This window comes from Enhydra lutris, unplaced genomic scaffold (genome assembly GCF_002288905.1).
Source record: "Enhydra lutris kenyoni isolate GAN:26980312 unplaced genomic scaffold, ASM228890v2 scaffoldscaffold26, whole genome shotgun sequence".
In the NCBI taxonomy this organism is placed as follows: domain Eukaryota; kingdom Metazoa; phylum Chordata; class Mammalia; order Carnivora; family Mustelidae; genus Enhydra; species Enhydra lutris.
In genome coordinates this window covers 23,406,945-23,424,943 of record NW_019154110.1, presented here as the reverse complement: position 1 = coordinate 23,424,943, position 17,999 = coordinate 23,406,945, and the positions used below count along the sequence as shown (strand labels likewise).

The following is a 17,999-nucleotide window of genomic DNA, read 5'->3' as shown; positions in this document are numbered from 1 at the left end:
TAGCAGAGGAATTCCGCGGCGCCGGCCATGCCAAAAAAAACGGGCGTGCTGTTCCTCAGTTTGTCAGAGGAAGCCTTCCGCCCTTCCCTTTTGGAAGCTGGGAATGGAAAAAGTGATTCAAAGAATTCCCAGTAGGGCCACCATGTGTGTACCATCTTTTCCTCTCTTTTCCCTGGAGGTTTGTGCCGCTTAGGAGTACCCTCTTTTGTCTCCTTTTCCCCGAATGTGCGCCATTTCAGCCATTATTACTTTTTTTTACCATGTCCTGCAACCATACCTAGCCTTTCCCATCACATGGGGGCCCCGTGGTATCAGTATCACACCCCCTCACGATGATAAATCGTCCCCTTCTCTTGATCCCCTCCCCCATCACGCGACCACAGGGCTAGCCCTGGACACCTCGGTCCTGGGCCTCCTGAAGATGAGCCGCGGACAGTGCGGGAGCCCTCATCAGAACTTACACAACACTTCCCAGGCCAGCAGAGAAGGAGACCATTAGCAGGAGACAAAGAAGGTTTATTAGGGTTCTGGGGCCAGGGATGCCTAAGGTCTGAGTTAAGGCAGCTCAGCTGGTTCTCATGGCCCAAGGGGCAGGGCAGTGAGAAGGGGTGAGTCAGTGCTGAAGCCCAATCTTTGCATCTCAGAGTCCCTGGCCAGAGACCTCAGGAGTCAGGTCTGGGAGGGCTTAGGGATACAGAAGGATCTCTCCTGTTCCCTGGGGTCTTTGAGCTTTTGCCAGGATTGTGGAAATGCTCTGGGGGCAGGGAGACCTGAATGCACAGCCTTCATTTCAGTAACGACCATTTAATTTGTTCCTTGGCAGACTGAAGAACCTGGGGGATAGGGAATAAGGTTGAGTGAAAGAAACAGGGGGGGTGGGGGCGGGGGGGGGGTGGATACCAAGTGCCCTAACACCGTAGTGATGGGGAGGTCTACAAGCCCTTCTCTAAGTGTCCCTGCAACGTTCCGTCACTAGGTGGCAGCAGCTCATCTGTGCTTGGCTTGAGTGGCGCCAGGCCCGCAAAACAGCAGTCCAAACTGGCTGCAGCCAGCTCCCAGCTCAGGCCCGAGCCTGCCCCACCGGCCACAGTTCCCCAGGCGGCAGCCAGGGGTGTGGCGGTTAAGCCTGGTCTCTACTAGGCCCTGCCACTGAAGCGTCCGCCCACAGTGCCACGTCTAGGCAGAGACGAGGCCCAGGCCGGTCACTCCCTGTGCCCAGACTCCTCGGCAACCCCCTAGCTGTGGCCGGGGCTGGCAGCGTGTCCCCAACACCCCACCCCAGCCCGCTGCTGATGTGGCACAGCTGGCCAAGGGGGGCTGGCCCAGTGCTGCCACGGGACACCTGCTTTCAGATGCGTTCATTCTCCAGTTCTGCTGAGGACTTAAACAAATGCATACAACTGTGCACACACAATGCCCACATGGTGAGGACCCCAGGTCCGTCCCTCAGATCACCTCTCTGGCCATCAGGCCTCATTCCCCTCGGAAGAAGTCCCAGCCCACGCTGTTATGTCTCTCACCCCTGCACAGTCTCCCTCCTCTCTCAAGGGCTGCCTGGCCCTGGGTTTCTCCAGCTTTTCCCAGCCAGAAACCTAACTTTCCCTTCCTTTCATCTCCCGTTCACTACCTACAACTTCCTTGGTTCTTCCTCAAGAATTCATTCCCCCTTTGGAAAAAATAGGAGCTGGCCTAAAGCTTTCCCGCATTAGCTCTCCTAATTCTCCTAGTAATGCTGTGAAGAGTGTCCTGCCCTTCATGAGAGGCCCAGAGAGGTTGAGTAACTTGCTGTAGGTCACACAGCTTGCAGGCAGTAGGGTGGAAGGGTGGAACAGACATCCTGGGACAACTCATACCAGCACCTGTGTTCCTAACTGTTCTGCTCATTGTTCTCCAGCCTCTCTCTGACCTGAAAACTGCCACATGGCTGCCTTCATCCCAGCAAGGTCTGAGAAGGCACGGGGTCGGGGGGAACTGGGAAGAGGGAGAAGTGGGGTGAGCAGCAAGGGCAGGAAAGGAAGTGGGCACCACACCTGGGGCTCCACGTGGGATGGCTTGGGTCCCGTCCCCTGCCTTAGCTGTCACAGCAGGAGGGAGTTAGTGCACTGAGGCGGGAAGGTCCATAAAAGCAGGATTAGTCTGGGCAGAGAGACCTGTGGGTAGACAGAATGGAGGTCAAGCAGTGGGCCTGACAAGCAGAAAGTTTGCACAGCTGGGGAACCAGTCAGCCACAGGTCCAGGAACCTGCCCCGCCCCCAGCTTCACCCCTGCCACACATGCCTCCCAAACTGGACCATGCAGGAGACTGGCAGGGGTGGGCGTCCCCACGGCCAGGTCATTCAGGGGCAAGGTGCAAGTGGTGAGTGGAGACGGTTAGGGGGTCCCTTAACAACTCCAGCAGGAACCCTAAGCAGCATGGGGTGAGAGGTTAGAGAAAAACTATTTGGTATCCTTTCTGGGTTTGGGGGAGCATCAGGTGCCTCGGTCCCCAGAATGTTTTGGGGGACAAGGCACACCAGTCATCAGGGTGGCAGCTCACCCCAGGGTTTCAACCCAACTACGCCAAGCCAGGAGATGAGGCGGGATGCTGGTGAGGCACCCAGCACTTACTAATACCCAGTTTGTGCCTTGACTCTCCAGGAGACGGCCTGTCACTGTCCCATCCCTTCCCTCCGGCACCCCTGACTTCTCAGCCTCAATGGCTCCCCTTGGTCCCTCTGGGAGGCTCTGCTCTCCTCCCTCTAGCCCACTTCCGGCCAAGGCAGATGCAGGGGGCCTTACCTGGGCCACACTCTGTTCGCTCAGGCTGCCGTCATCTGCCTGCAGGGAAGCAGTGTCCCAGGGCGGTCAGCCCAGAGGAGGGGTTCGGGGGAAGCGAGCAAGGTGAAGGAAAGGGGCTTGGGAGGGGGGAGTGAGGGGATGCAGTGGTGCGGGGGACCCCGAATACACCTGAATGATGAGTGGGAGCCTTGCAGCTGGCCACTTGGAAGCCAGGCCCCTGGGGCCCGTCTCTGGGTGCACAGAGAGCAAAGGCACGAAGGGGAACAAAGATGGGAGAAAAGGTTTCATACAGACATGAGAGCCCAAACTAGGCAGGGAGCATCTCTCAGTACCCCCACTCTCCAAACTCAAGGCCAAGGCAGCCACCTGGTGTCTCTTGGAGAATGTTTCTCTTTCCCCACTCTGTACTTCCCACTGGGGAGGATGGTGAGGTACTTGGTGATTCTACAGGGGGAGAGAGGTCATGAGATCTCTTTTCCTAACTGCCACCCCCCAGGTGCATCGACCCAGTACTTGCTTCTGCTAGAGGAGCTCGGGTTCCTAGTCTCCTGGCCCTGGCATTGCCTGCACGGGAAGGACAGGAGGCAGGGAGGGTGGAAAGGGCAGCCCAGCGACACTGGAGTCAGGGACCTGCCGGAAGACTCTTACCCGAAAATTCACTTTCTGGATCACTTGCTGGGGGTCGCTCTCCAGAATCACGCTACAAGATGAGACAGAAACCAGGAGGACAATCAATGACATGACTCCCCCCTCTGTGGCCTCTCCCCGCCGGGCCCCCTTCCCTCCCTTACTCTCCTGCAGCTGCCCCTTCCAGGTACCTTCCCACTGACATTCCTCAGCTTTGATCCCTCTATGCCTCAAACCCGATGGTCACAAAGCTTTGAAATGGGGTGTTCCTGGTCAAAAGCTTTGAAATGGGGTGGAGTTAGTCCAGTCTAGAATGATCAGAGTGTCAAAAGCAGAGACTGAAACACTCTGAGTTCTTGAAAGTGCCCTTCACCTTCTGGATCTGGGGATGGATGCTGATGCGGTGAAGGAAGGGAGGGCCCGTGGGGATCCCATCCGGTTTCACTAGTATTCTATGCCACGGGGTCACGCCACACAGGAGAAGAGGACACTTAAAATCAGAATCTATCTCCACTTTTGATAGACCCAAGGATCAAGGCTTTTTTTGGCTATCCCGCAGTCTTTCGCCACACAGTGGGGGTGCAGGGGAGTGTCTGTGGGTATGAGCAGGGGTGCGGGTGTGAGGGCTGGTCACTGCGGGTGGGACCGGGGTGGGGGATTGACTGGATGGTCCTCTTCACCCCAGGAGGCTCCTCTAGGGCAGACGCCGAGTTTTGCTTTCATGACAGTCCCAGGGGAGTGACCAGGTCTCTCTTTCAGGCTCTATCACTGGGGCACCTGGCACCCCTTCACCAGAGAGCCTATCGTCCATAAAGACAGGAACATCCCAAGCCAGGGCTCCCGTCCAGGCACTGTCTCAACCGACACTGCCGCCATTTTCCTTAGAGGGAAACTGAGCTCCTCTGGGGGCAGAGACCTGGAGGCACATAAAGCTTACATCTGCCCTTGCACAGGCTCTTCCAAGGCCTTCATTTTGTATTTATAAGTTTGTGTGTGTGTGTGTGTGTGTGTGTGTGTGTGTGTGTGTGTGTACGCACGTGTTCCTTAAAGAGGTTCCACAAAATTGTATACACTTTGGGTCCCACCAAGGCTGGTCTTACCCCACTGGCTTTGGGGTTCAGGCAGTTAGCACAAGGCCTTGCCACAACAGGCAGTGGGGGTGGGAAGGAGGAGGGAGGGGGGAGGGAGGGAGAGGGGAGGGAGAGAGAAGAGAGGGAGGAGAGAGGGAGGAGGCAAGGAGTACGTGGTGCCCCATCTCCCAGAGTGCACAGTGTCGTGGGAAGAGCACAATTTCTGGAACCATACACCTGGCATTCGATCTTGGCACCCTGGCAGCCAAGACCTTAGACAGGTCACTTGAATCCCTGGACAAGAGGGGTGAGCTTCACCTGCCTTGCCTCATTTCATCCCCACACCTGCTGAGGTTGTCCCCTTAACCCCACTGGAAAGATAAGGAAAGGTCATGCATCTGGCTGATCTAAGTAGGGATGGAGCTCTAAGAGGTGTGTGTGTGTGTGTGTGTGTGTGTGTGTAGGTAGGTAGGTAGTAGGGAGCTGAATGGAGATCTCTCAGGAAGGGGCAGGGGCCTGTGCTGCCCCTTCCTCCTGGGCACCGGAGATCAAATCATTCCCCCAAACCCTGCCTGTTCAACCACCGGCCATCCTTTGACCTGAGATTACTTTCTGGTTTGCTTGACTTTGGCTCATGCTGAAATCAACCTCCATCCTCATGAGCGGGGTGAGGGAAAGGCGGGAGGGGTTGGCCAGAGAGCCAACAATGTGCTTGGTACCACCTAGAGCTGATGACCCTCAAAGGCACCTCCCGCTATGAGTGTCCCGGAGCCGTCCCTCTTCTCCCCGCCGGCTCCTCACCCGCCATCCACAATCTCGTCCAGCACCAAGAAGGCCCCATCCATGTTCTCCAGCAACCAGCGCTTCTCCACGTTCTTCCTGAAGGCAGACACAGCTCCTGGACCTCTCCGTGGCCAGGAGGAGCTGGGTTTCTGCCGAAGTGAGGCAGACCCACCTCTCTCCACCCATCCCCCTCCCCCACCTCCAACAATCACCTGGGAAGGAGAATGTCAAGGGCAGCGAGGGCAGTGCCTATGCAAGGGATTCCCGAGCTTGGGTCCCCGCTTTGCCCAACCTCCCACACTCCCACATTGACACCGCACCCTCCGAGTGAGCCCTAACGCATTTCACAGCTAGGTTAGCTGCCACAGCTGAACTATAGCTAATTGTCTCAACTGTAGACATTTATTTTTGGTTTATCCTGATTTGGTTTAACCAGACCATGTTCACTGGGACAGATACTAGGTAACTGAATGGGGCTGCAGTGAAAACCATGCTGAGCTTCAAGTCCAAAAAGCTCTGAGTTTGAGTCTCTGTCATGATACAAACAGACTGTAACCCCAGGCAACTCGCCTAACTTCTCTGGACCTCATTTTTTGGCCATACCCTCATGTGGCTCTGCTCTGAGTGAACCACGGTGGTCCAGTAAAGGGCAGGGGCCTTGGAAGAGGCAGCTCTGGCTCCAGTCTTAGTCTTTTGGGGACTTCAGAGGGGGAAACAGAGGAAGGGTCCTGCATCTGTGACGTATCAAGGCCTGCGGGGGAGGGGGGCCTTGGAGGGCAGAGGACCTCACTCACCTTAACACGTGGCTCAGGGACTCAAACAGGCAGGTGAGAACGGACATGAGCATCAGCTGAGCATGGGTGGATAGGGGAGGAGGAAAAGAGAACTTGAGGTTGAGAAGGCCCAAAGGAGCATTTGACGCCTACCTGTGTGGGCAGTCAACCCTTTTCAAAGAGAACAGGGCTGGAGACGGACTGCAGCTTGACCCCAGGATGCCTCCCCATGCATGGGCTGAGAAGCACTGGGGTGCCCCACTGTGGGACATTGATTGTATCCTTCCCTGGTGATATACAAGGAAGAAACCAAGGCTCCTGCCCAGGACTTCATTTCTGGTCCCCAAGGAACCTAAGAGACATCACGGATATGTCCCATCCCACAGAGAATCATTCTGGCTGCTCCCCGGCCCCCAGAGCCTAGAAAGAGGGGTACCCATGATAACCCAGATTCTACCCCAGAATCCAAGCTACGGGCAGACCCTCTTTGTCACCCCGACCTCCTGAATTCACCTCATTCTCGTGGGAGGAGCCCACCACATACAGGAAGAGATCAATGCTGTTCTTGTAGACGATGGTCATGCCCCCGAAAAATGCAATCTCACCTAGAAATGGAAGGGGCTTTCAGGCCTGGCCCCCTCTGCCGGGCCCCTCCTCCTGATCTCCAGCTCTGCTTCTCTCCCTCCTTTTCCTCCTTCACTTTGCAAGGAACCCTTGAAAAAACTAGCACTAGAGACACCCCCATTAGACTACTCTGTGTCTAGTGACTGTCTCATTCGGAGAAGCCAACAAATCCTGTGCAGGGTCAACCTTTGGTCCCCCTCCCACCGTGTGCAATTCCTTGTCCAGGCTGGTGGGGGATACACAATGCAGTAATGCAGGTGGCCTCTTCGGATGAGAGAGAGGTCTAGGTATGTTTGGGGGGTGGGACAGGGGGTGAGAGAGGGATGGGGAGTGAAGGCTTCCCAGAGGAAGGGAGAGGAGAAGAGGTGGGAGGGAGAGGAAGAAAAGGGGATGGCTTGTGGGTATGAGTGGCCAACAGGGACATATGTGTCCAGATGGGGAGGATGGCGATGTGCATTGGAGAATTCTGGACAAGGAAGAGGCGGACACTTACTGTCAGTCCGGCTGGTCTTGTTGAAGACATTTTTCTCGAAGGCCATCTGCTCCTTCAAGGAGGGGAATGTATCATCATAATACTATGAGAAAGGGAAGGAGAAGGGGTGATCGCTTTTCCACAGAGCCTGGCTCCTCCCTGGGTGGGAGGCGCTGGGCCAAGCACAGACCTGTCCCCTGCTTGTTGCCCTTTAGGCCTGTGTGCTCACTCTTTCCCCATAAACACACATTTTAAGCGAAGAAAGTCATCAAAAGTCGAGGAATTTTAATTCCTGCTTTTGGAGTCCTCTCCTGATTTCCTGGTGGTTTTTGTACATTTGGCAGATATCCATGAGCTAAGGACAAGGGTGCTCAGTGGGTCACCCTTGCTACAGGAACCCAAGTCTACAGGAAAGAGGGCAGAGCCGGGGGGTCCCTTATCCCAACAGTAACAACAGCGGCTCCTTTTATCCGCATAATAACGATGATCTCTTCCTCCTATTATCCCCATTGTACTGATGAGGATGAGGAGGCGTGAAGAAGTCAGATAACTTCCCCGACATCTCACAGTTGTAAGGCGCACAGCCAAGGATGGTCTGACCTCAGACAGGGTTGTGGTGATGAAGACTATATGGCTAAGGGAAAGTTCCAGGCTCACACCGTCTAACTAATGATGCTTTTGGGTTGGTGAGCCTCTTTCTCTGACTCAGTATCTTCAACTGAACATGGATGGGTCCTGCTGGGCGCAAGCCCTGGAGCCTTGGGCATGGCTGATCTGCGTCTGTTATCTGCTGGAGGAGAGTGTGACAGGCTCAGCTTCCAATTTTCCGGATGTGGGTTTTGCCACTCAGTACCCCATCTGCAGGCAAATCAGTGGCCTCCCTGCGGGCCCGCTGCTGTGTGAACAAGCTCATTTGGATATCAGCAAGACAAAAAGTTTCAGTCCCCAAAAAACCAACAAGCCTAGAATGCATTTCATAGCTCGTTTAGATGCCAGAGTCCTACTGTAGTTAATTGTGTCGGCGATAGCCATTTCTTTCTGATTATTCTAGTCTGGTTTACCCAGGCCACGTGGGACAGACACCAGACACCAGACACCTGAAGAGTTGGTACAGTGAAAATCACCCTCCTGAGCTTCAAGTCGACATACCTGAGTTCAGATCCGTGTTTTGATAGTAACACTTGTGGCCTCGGGCAACTCAGCTAGCTTCTCTATACCACATTTCCTTCATTTGTGAAAGGAGACAGTTGGATCGTATAGTCTCTAAGATCTTGTCTGGTTCTAAATTCTCAGACTCCTCAGACTAAATCCTGAGTGGTTTCCCAAACCGTAGAAGAGAAGTGCAGGTTGCTTATATAGATGTGGGGACTAAGGCTCCAGGGTTCCAGGCCTGACACTCCCCTGACCCCTCAGGAGATCCCTTCTGGGCCCAAGATCCGGGGCAGTGGAAAGACTGATGAGAAGACATTTCTGGGAATGTGAGTAGAAACAGAGGGGCTACACTCCTCTTGCCAGGGGCCAGCCGTGGGACAAGGAAGGAGGATGGACAGAATGACCTTTAGAGAGGTCTAAGCTGAGTTGCTCTGAGTTACAGAGCCCACAGCGGGGTCTCTCGTGAGACAGTTGAGTCAGCTGGGTGGGGACTTCTGTTCTTGGGACTGTAGCAGTGTCCTCAGGGGCTTTCCGGTGAGGGTGGGAGCTTACCTTGGCCAGGAGGCGGTGTCCGTCATTATCTAGGATGAAAACAGCCTTGATGGTGTAGAGGGAAGGTTCCTGCAACTGACACCAGGGGAGAGCTCCATTGGCTCCTGACTAAAGGCAGACACCCTGCCACTGGCTCTATGGCATCTGCTGGCCCCAGGAGGTCATCCTCAGGGTCCAGCGACCCCAAAGGTCCACAGCTGGTTCTGGCCCAACCCTGTGCTGTGCGGGCCAACTCCAGTGTCTGCTCCACTCCGAGGCAGATGTTGCACTGCAGGCCCCGGGTGGGCGCTGTGCCCATTGGGTGCAGAAGGTCCGTCCGGGCCCAAGTTCTGTCATGCACTGACTGCTCCAGAGCCCGAGTCGGAGTGTATCACAGAACCTGGGCCGGGGGGACAGCGGCGCTGAGCCTCCTCCTTCCAGCGGACCCCGGGCCGAGGCTGGACCCGCGCTCTCAGCGCGCCCCCAGCCCCCTGGCCCCGGGGAGGGGGTGCTCCAGAAGCCCCGCACATCAGTCCACCTTCCCCTGGGAGCTCGAGTCCCGGGCGGCCCCGCCACTCCTCACCCCTACCAGCGGAACCCCGGTCCACCCCCACCCCCCCGCCCGAGCCGTGCCCATCACCGCTTCGAACTGATCCAGAACTTCAGTCCCACGCGCACTCGGGCCCGGCCTCCTCGCGGGTCCGCGCCCGGAGAACTTTTTCTCCCCTGCCCTGGCCCCGGGCTCCCTCCCCGGGCGGTCGGCGAGGGCCCCAAGTTCCCCGGCGCGGGCGCGCGAGTCGTGAGTTGGCGGCCCGCCCCCCACCCCCACCCCTCCGCTCCCGCAGCCTGGCGCCCGCCGCCCGGGACCCCGGCGCCCGCCCGCTCCGTACCCGCAGCCCTGCCGGCTCCCCGGCTCGGGCGGGCGGCGCCGGGCCCCCGGCCTGGGCCGCCGCGGCCCCCTCCCCCGGGTGCGGACGTGGCCAGGCCTCCGGCCGCTGCATTCCGCCCGCCGCCTCGCGCTGACAGCGCCGCCCGCCGCCCCGCCCCGCCCGCGCGGCCGGCCCGCCCTCCCCGCCGGGCCGCCTCCTCCGAGGCCGCCGCCCGTGCGGTGCCCGCGGCCGCAGGCCTCGCGTCCCCCCCTCCACCCCCGCCCCGCCGTGCGTGTCTTCCCTTCTCCCGGTGGCCTCTTCCTGCCTCTCGCCCTCCCCGCCCTCGCTTCCCGCCCACTCCGCCCTGCGCCCCGCAGCCCGGCTCTCCTTCCCCCGCTGCTCCTTCCCCTCTCTCCTTCTCCACGGGTCCACCGAGTCCCGAGCTCTCCGAATCCTCGCGCTGTACCGGGACCGGCCCTGCTTTCCCCTGCCGCCTCCCCCCGGGGCGTTTGGTTTGCTGCGGGGTCCGTAGGCTGTCCTGGGGCCAGTAGGGACCGCACGCCAAGCCCAGTTTTGCCTCTTGACTCCTGGGTAGATTCCTCGGGGACTAAATATCTCTCGCCATCCCTCGGGTCTCAGAGACAGGTTTTGGGAGTGAGAGCAGACAAGAACAGTTCTGGGGAGACCCCTCTGGGCAGAAAAGTTCCTCCCCTGCTCAGGAAGCGAGCCATGGCCCAGAGACAGCTCCCCAGAATCTCCCAAGACACAGCGAGGACAATCTGGGGCAGGGCAGATGCCCAGCAGCCCAAAGGCCTCATGGCTTCTTTGGTCGAAGTCTACCCGAGTTCAAACTTCCACTTCAGGAGACCCCCACATTTTTAAAAATTATTTTATTTATTTGACAGAGACAGCCAGAGAGGGAACACAAACAGTGGGGGAGAGGGAGAAGTACGGAGCCCCATGCGGGGCTAGATCTCTGGACTCTGGGATCATGACCTGAGCCTAAGGCAGACACTTAAGGACTGAGCCACCCAGGTATCTCTTGTTTCAGGAGACTTCCTAAGGCTAGTGGGAGATTCTAACTGGGAAGGTACCAAGTGAACCGGGACTTATCGGTTTGCCCATAACAACACCAGGAGTGTATTTTGCATTTAAACTGTTACAGCCATTAGCTAATATAACCCACACCCGTGAGGTAGGTACCATCACCCACATTTTAAGGGGTGGGGAGATTCAGAGTTTGTGTGACCATATCAGGATGGTACAGCTCAGGGCACCTGGGTGGCTCAGTGGGTTAAAGCCTCTGCCTTCGGCTCAGATGGTGATCCCAGGGTCCTGGGATGGAGCCCCACATGGGCATCCTGCTCTCTGCTCAGCAGGGAGCCTGCTTCCTCCTCTCTCTCTCCTCCTGCCTCTTTGCCCACTTGTGATCTCTGTCAAATAAATAAAATCTTTTTTTAAAAAAAGGATGATATATTGGGGCGCCTGGGTGGCTCAGTGGGTTAAAGCCTCTGCCTTCGGCTCGGGTCATGATCCCAGGGTCCTGGGATCGAGCCCCTCATCGGGCTCTCTGCTCGGCAGGGAGCCTGCTTCCCTTCCTCTCTCTCTCTCTGCCTGCCTCTCTGCCTACTTGTGATCTCTATCTGTCAAATAAATAAATAAAATCTTTAAAAAAAAAAAAGGATGATATAGTTAATAAAGACTGTAGTTGAATGGGGGAGGGGAGCCCATTTCAGGCTCAATATGGCTCTTTCCTTCTCCTCCTCAAGGCCTGTACTGCACTCACTCGTCCACGTGACTGCTGAGGGGGCTCTTCCACTGCTGAGAAAGGTCTTCTGGCTCTTCCAGGGTCAACTTCATCCCCACCCGACCTAACTCGATAAGTCTCTCCTGTCACATTCTTTGTCTCAGCTCTCTACTTCTTTTTTTTTTTTTTTTTAAGAATTTATTTATTTATTTGACAGAGATCTCAAGTAGGCAGAGAGGCAGGCAGAGAGAGAGGAGGAAGCAGGCTCCCTGCCAAGCAGAGAGCCCGATGTGGGGCTTGATCCCAGAACCCTGGGATCATGACCTGAGCCGAAGGCAGAGGCTTTAACCCACTGAACCACCCAGGCGCCCCCTCTCTACTTATTTCTTACCTTGTACCTTTCTCAATATCGAAATATCATCTTTACTGAGTTATTGATGCACAAATGTGTACAGTCCTTCTCCCCACCAGTCTCTGAGTCAGAGGAGAACAGAGATCATGTGTCTGTATTGCTCGCCAGGGAATCCTGGGTGCCCTGGACAGGGCCTGACGAGTGACCGGAACTTCAAAAGCATTTGTGAAGTGAATAAGTAAATGAATTGTATATAGTCACAGAATACCTATTTTATTTTATTTTATTTTATTTTATGTTTTACTTTTTTACGACTTTTTTTTTTTAATTTGACAGAGATCACAAGTAGGCAGAGAGGCAGGCATAGAGAGGTGGGGGGAGAGTAGGCTCCCTGCTGAGCAGAGAGCCCGATTCGGGGATCGAGCCCAGGGCCCTGAGATCATGACCTGAGCTGAAGGCAGAGGTTTTAACCCACTGAGCCACCCAGGCTCCCTATTTTTATTTTATTATTTTTTTAATATTTTATTTATTTATTTGACAAACAGAGATCCCAAGTAGGCAGAGAGGCAGGCAGAGAGAGAGGAGGAAGCAGGCTCCCCGCTGAGCAGAGAGCCTGATACGGGACTCAATCCCAGGACCCCGGGATCACGACCTGAGCCGAAGGCAGAGGCTTAACCCACTGCGCCACCCAGGCGCCCCCCTACTTCTATTTTTTTTTTTTTTTAAGATTTTATTTATTTGCTTGTGAGAGAGAGAGAGCGCACAAACAGGGGGAATGGCAGGCAGAGAAGCAGGCTCCCCACTGAGCAAGGAGCCCGACGTGGGACTTGATCCCATGATCCTGGGATCATGACCTGAGCTGAAAGCAGACGCTTAACGACTGAGCCGCCCAGGCATCCCCAGAATACCTATTTTAAACAAAGAATAATAAAAACGTGTTTGTGAATGAAACTGTATCTGCTATACAAATATTTATTGAATGCTTACTTTCCAATTCACGGGAATACAATAGTAGTCAAAATCAAATCTTTGCTTTCATGGAACTTATATTCAAGTGTTTTGGCGCGTGCGCACTCATTTCTGTGCAAATAAGCCACAAATACATAAGATGGGTATTGTGTGAGTTGGTGATAAATGCTACGAAGGAAAAAGATTAGGAATGTGAGGGGTTGGGGAACGCAGAGCAGAATACCATTTTTGTTAGGGTCGTTTGGAAAGGCTTCAGGAAGGTGACATTTGAACAAAGTCGAAAGAGGCAGGGAGCGAGCCACGCAAGCAGCTGAGGAAATCATCTGCCTAAACTCTTTCTGTGACGATTTAGGGACACATCTGAATCTTCCTTGCAGGCTGTCAGCGTTTTACCAGTGAACACGGATCAACACAATTTGGTGCAATGGAGGGGAAAGAGGCCGTATTTTATTTGTTTGGATTCTGATCATCAGAAGTTCTGTCAACGGTCATGCTGGCTTGGTATGTAATAAAAAAGTACTGATTTGATTATTTCGATGCCTTAATATTTTTGTCAGCTAATTCACTTTTAGCTCATATTTACAAGGACAGGATCAAAAAGCCTCCAGGGAGCATTTCCTAGACTCTGTTTGGTCTATGGTACCCACAGTGGGAGAGGGTCAGCTTGCAGAAGAAGGGAGGGAGGAAACCTGTGTGGACAGGGGACTTGGGGAACCCGCGTGGCTTCACAGGGGAGGAGGGTGGGGGAGCTGGTTATAGGAGGGTGGATGAGAAGCCCCTGGATTGGGGTGTGGGGGCTGGGATGAGAGAGAAGGCCCTGGAAGGAAGCACAGGAACAACAAAATCCTCCCCACTACCACCTCTCCCACCGTGGTTGTCGCTACAGTTCTAATCACTGGGATCTCTTTACATGCTGTGGCGAAAAAGTAAATTCAGACACCTCAAGGTAACTTTTCCAGAAAGAGATTCTCCCTGGGGATGGTTCCTCCTCTACAGTCCTCAGCAGAGAGCTCAGGACTCATTCTCTTCTCTGGGCCCCCAGCCTAGGGTGCCCCTTTAATGGGGTTCTACGTAAAAATACCGGCTCAGTGATCGCAGTGACAGGACAGCATCTTCTCCACAGGACTGTCCCAAGAGGACGTCACAGCGTAAGCCTGGCTTACTTACTTACTAAGAAGTGTGCAAGTGCCTCAGATGAGAAGGCTCCCTGGAAGGAGGCAGCCAAAGCTGTGTTCAGAAAGAATGCAGCCTCATGCTTCCTTGCCCTCTGCTCCCTTGGGGGTGGGTGCGCGGGGGTGAGGGGTAGGGGTGAGGGGCTGCGCGCATCTCCAGCCGGTTGGGGTCTGCGGAGTAGCTGGACCTTGAACTGGTTCTGAAAACTGTACATGGGTCCCTGCCCTTGTGAGGCTCCGGGAGGCTAGTGATTCACATGGGTTCCCCTCTGGGCCCTGGTAGATCTTGGAGGTGAAACCATTCTGTTTCCTCTGACTCACTCTCCTGCTGCCACATTTCTGTGCTGTCCTAGGATTTGGGCATCTGTTCTTGTGCGACAAGAAGAAACAGCTCCCTTGGGTAACAGCCTCTCTCTCTTTTTCTCTCTCCCTCTCTCTCTCCGTCTTGCTATAATGTCAAGAGGGGGAGGTGTGTGTGTGTGGAATGCGAGGTGTGGATGTGTGTGCTTGTGGCATCGACCAGGGAGAAAATGGAAGCTGTCATGCTCTGTCCATGCTCTGTCTGCAGGATGAGTCTCCATCCTAAGGACAACACTCATTTCTTTAGGCGTTTGGCTTTCTCTGGTATAATAAGGTTGTAGGGTGGGGAGAGAGAGAGCTGGGCAAGAAAGGAGCCTTGTGCTCAGGTCTACCCAGGCACAGGTGGCTTTGTACACAGGCTCTGATTTTTTTTTTTTTTCCCCAGTAGGCTGCAGGTCCAATATGGCCTTGAACTCATGACCCTGAGATCAAGCATTACCTACTCTACCAAATGAGCCAGCCAGGTGCCCCACTGGATCTGATTTTTAAACCTTGTGAACCTGTATCTTGTTATCTCCATTTAGCTCAGGAGGGCCCAACAAATAAGTGGGAGAGCCAGATTTTTGAACCCAGCTCTGAGTCCAAAACACCCACGCTTCCCACCTCACCATGGCACCTCCCTCAAAATTACCCAACATGGTTGGGGCAATGTGGTGAGACGTACAGAATGGCGGAACTCAGCTTCATAAATTGTTAGCAAGATATGAATGAACAATGAGGTGTTTTCATTGGATAGTTCAAGGAAGAGGGCATTCCAGGACGGAGAATGACTGTATCCTAAAATCAGGTGATGATTCTAGTCTGCGCTTACGCATTACCACTGCTATTCTCTTTTTACCTAATTTGAATTCTTGCTCCAGGCTAGCAATCCTCTACTTTGCACATAAGAATCACCTGAGGAGCATTTTACAAAATCCTGATGCCCAGGGCTGCTCTGGGAGACTCTGACTTAATTGGTTGGGGGTGGGACCTGGGCATGGATAATTTTTACAAGCCCCCCAGGTGATTCTAATGTGCAACCAGGGTTGAGAAGCAATCTTCTAAGACAGCCGAGGTGCAGGGGTGCACAGGGAAGAGGCTGGCTTGTGGAAGAGCTTTACCTCTTTTGAGGGTTTAATGTTAACAAGCTTGCTAATGATGTTTACCATGTAAGAAAGGAGGCCAGATGTCTGGATTAGCAGGATAACTAATTGATTTCCTTGCAAGACATGCTAACATTTAGTATGGACAGGATGTAATCCTAGAATCTCTCAGGAGGGCTGTAAGGAAATCTCACAGTCATCTAATACACTCCCCTGGGTTAGATGGAAGTTGGAGAGTGAGAAATATTTATATAGATTAGCAATATTTTAAAAAAATTTCTTTAAAAAGGAAAAATAGGAGCTCCTGGGTGGCTCAGTGGGTTAAGCCTCTGCCTTCGGCTCAGGTTGTGGTCTTGGGGTCCTGGGATCGAGCCCTGTATTGGGCTCTCTGCTCAGCGGGGAGCCTGCTTCTCCCTCTCTCCCTGCCTGCCTCTCTGTCTACTTGTGATCTCTCTCTCTCTGTCAAATGAATAAATAAAATCTTTAAAAAGGTGGGGGGGGGGCTCCTGGGTGGCTCAGTGGGTTAAAGCCTCTGCCTTCGGCTCAGGTCATGGTCTTGGGGTCCTGCGATTGAGCCCCACATTGGGCTCTCTGCTCAGCAGGGAGCCTGCTTCCTCCTCTCTCTCTCTGCCTGCCTCTCTGCCTACTTGTGATCTGCCTGTCGGATAAATAAATAAAATCTTAAAAAAAAAAAAAAAAAGAAAGAAAGAAAGAGGGTGCCTGGATGGCTCAGTGGGTTAAGCCTCTGCCTTCAGCTCAGGTCATGATCCCAGACTCCTGGGTTCCAGTCCTGCATCGGGCTCTCTGCTGGGCGGGGAGCCTACCTCTCTTGCCTACCTGTGATCTCTGTCTGTCAAATAAATAAATAAAACCTTAAAAAAAATAATGAGCAACCAGAATAGCAGAAAGACTAGATTTCCCCTTTCCCTGCTATTCCAGAAGAAATCCAACCCCCTTTTTTTTTTTAAGATTTTATTTATTTATTTTGACAGACAGAGATCACAAGTAGGCAGAGAGGCAGGCAGAGAGAGAGGGAGAAGCAGGCTCCCCGCTGAGCAGAGAGCCCGACGCGGGGCTTGATCCCAGGACCCCGGGATCACGACCCGAGCCGAAGGCAGAGGCTTTAACCCACTGAGCCACCCAGGCGCCCCAGAAATCCAACCCCCTCTTTAAGGGTTTCCTGGCAGATGTCCTCCTCCCAGATGACTGGAGGATGGATGTGTCTGCTGGTGGCAACAGCTTTTTCCATGGAGGAAGCTGGGTCAACACAGATATAGCCCAGATGAGTAGGGAATCCAGTGTATAGTTAGCTGGCTCTTTGATGACCCTAAGTTCCTGTGCATTAGAACAAACTCTCTTCCTGGCTTCCCACTGCCTTGTCCTTTCCCAAGCGATCTCGAGTCACAAGGGCAAGGTCTGGTTTTACTGACGGCTCCCAGCCTCTCCCTTAGGGAAGGGAGCGCATGTGTTCACTTTTTCCAGTGGTCTTCTCAGTCTGATTTAATGGATATACCAGGACGGATGACACATCAACATGGCATCTTTCTTTCTTTTGCTTCTTGGGTAATTGTCCTATTAACAGCTGTTCCAGGCAAAGGAGAGGGAGAGCATGCCAGGGGAAGGGAGGAGGGTGGCATCCTAGGTGAAGGACACGCCCTGGATTTTACATGGTTAATCAGTGGGAAGTAGGTTTGCACCTGCTCAGACTTGATCTGGAATTCTCGACGGAGTGGAAGACAATGTTTTGATCCCCGCTCCCTGCTATGGAGTACGAACTATCCCGGACAGGCTTACCTGCCTGCTGTTGATTGAAACCGTCTCTACGTCTAGATTCTCCTCAATCCTTGCAACAGGTGAGCAATTCCTTGTCTTTCCCTCTTCCTTCCCACCCTTTAGTAAGCGCTAAGCAGGACTTGATCTTGTCACTCTTTAACCCAGTTAAACAGTTCCTGATCCACCTCGCACTGAACGCTCAAATAATTGGCACAGTGAAGCTGGCAGGCAAAAGAAAATGAAGGGGACAGTGTGGGCACGAACAAATGACTTTTCCACACCTCTCCCACCCCTTTTCTAGGGATTAACACAGAGACCTTCCTCTCCTCGGTGTCTGTGCCTCCCTTGACACCCAGGACCCCAGAAAAGAAAGGGGAGGAGAGGATGGGTGGGACGGCTATCCCAACAAATTTTGAGTCATTAAAAGCGACCAAATGATTTTAAGCTTTCCAAGTGACATGACTGTGTCACATGTTAGCTCCCCAGGGTGGCCTTCAACCTAGGGCTGCCATTTCATTTCAGTGAATATTTACTTGATTTGACTTCACATTAGTTTTGTGTCCACTGTAAGACTTTTTAATTTTTTTTTAAGATTTTTATTTATGTATGAGAGAGAGAGAGAGAGCATGAACAGGGAGGAGGTACAGAGGGAGAGGGAAAAGCAGACTCCCTGCTCAGCAGGGAGCTCCGTACAGGACTCAATCCTAGGACTCTGATCATGACCTGAGCTGAAGGCAGATGCTTAATCAACTGACTCACCCAGGCGCCCTAGACTTTCTTATCCCATGCATTTGGTAACCTGCTATGTGGCTCAAAAGGAACTTGGAAAATACAAGTGGACCTGTCTAAAACACCAGTTTTGTTG

At 53.7% G+C, this 17,999-nt stretch overlaps 1 protein-coding gene across 1 annotated transcript; it reads right to left on the bottom strand.

The window, feature by feature from the left end:
- Window positions 1–499: 499 nt before the first annotated feature.
- Window positions 500–9,811, bottom strand: LOC111151531 (coatomer protein complex subunit zeta 2). Its single transcript, XM_022509585.1, has 9 exons — window positions 9,701–9,811; window positions 8,832–8,906; window positions 7,149–7,230; window positions 6,545–6,636; window positions 6,053–6,108; window positions 5,277–5,354; window positions 3,427–3,478; window positions 2,779–2,817; window positions 500–833 (listed from the first exon to the last, which is right to left on the bottom strand). The coding sequence occupies exons 1-9, from the start codon at window positions 9,809–9,811 to the stop codon at window positions 786–788; spliced, it is 633 nt and encodes a 210-aa protein (XP_022365293.1). The 3' UTR covers window positions 500–785.
- Between the last annotated feature and the right edge of the window lie 8,188 nt (window positions 9,812–17,999).

Bases quoted from the DNA above. Each gene is read 5' to 3' on its own strand.
- LOC111151531 (XM_022509585.1), bottom strand. From the start codon at position 9,811: ATGCAGCGGCCGGAGGCCTGGCCACGTCCGCACCCGGGGGAGGGGGCC. The intron at 7,231-8,831 runs GTAAGCTCCCAC...CCTTTCTCATAG, and splicing joins GACACCGCCTCCTGGCCAAG to TATTATGATGATACATTCCC. The intron at 2,818-3,426 runs GTAAGAGTCTTC...GCTTCCCTGCAG, and splicing joins TCCAGAAAGTGAATTTTCGG to GCAGATGACGGCAGCCTGAG.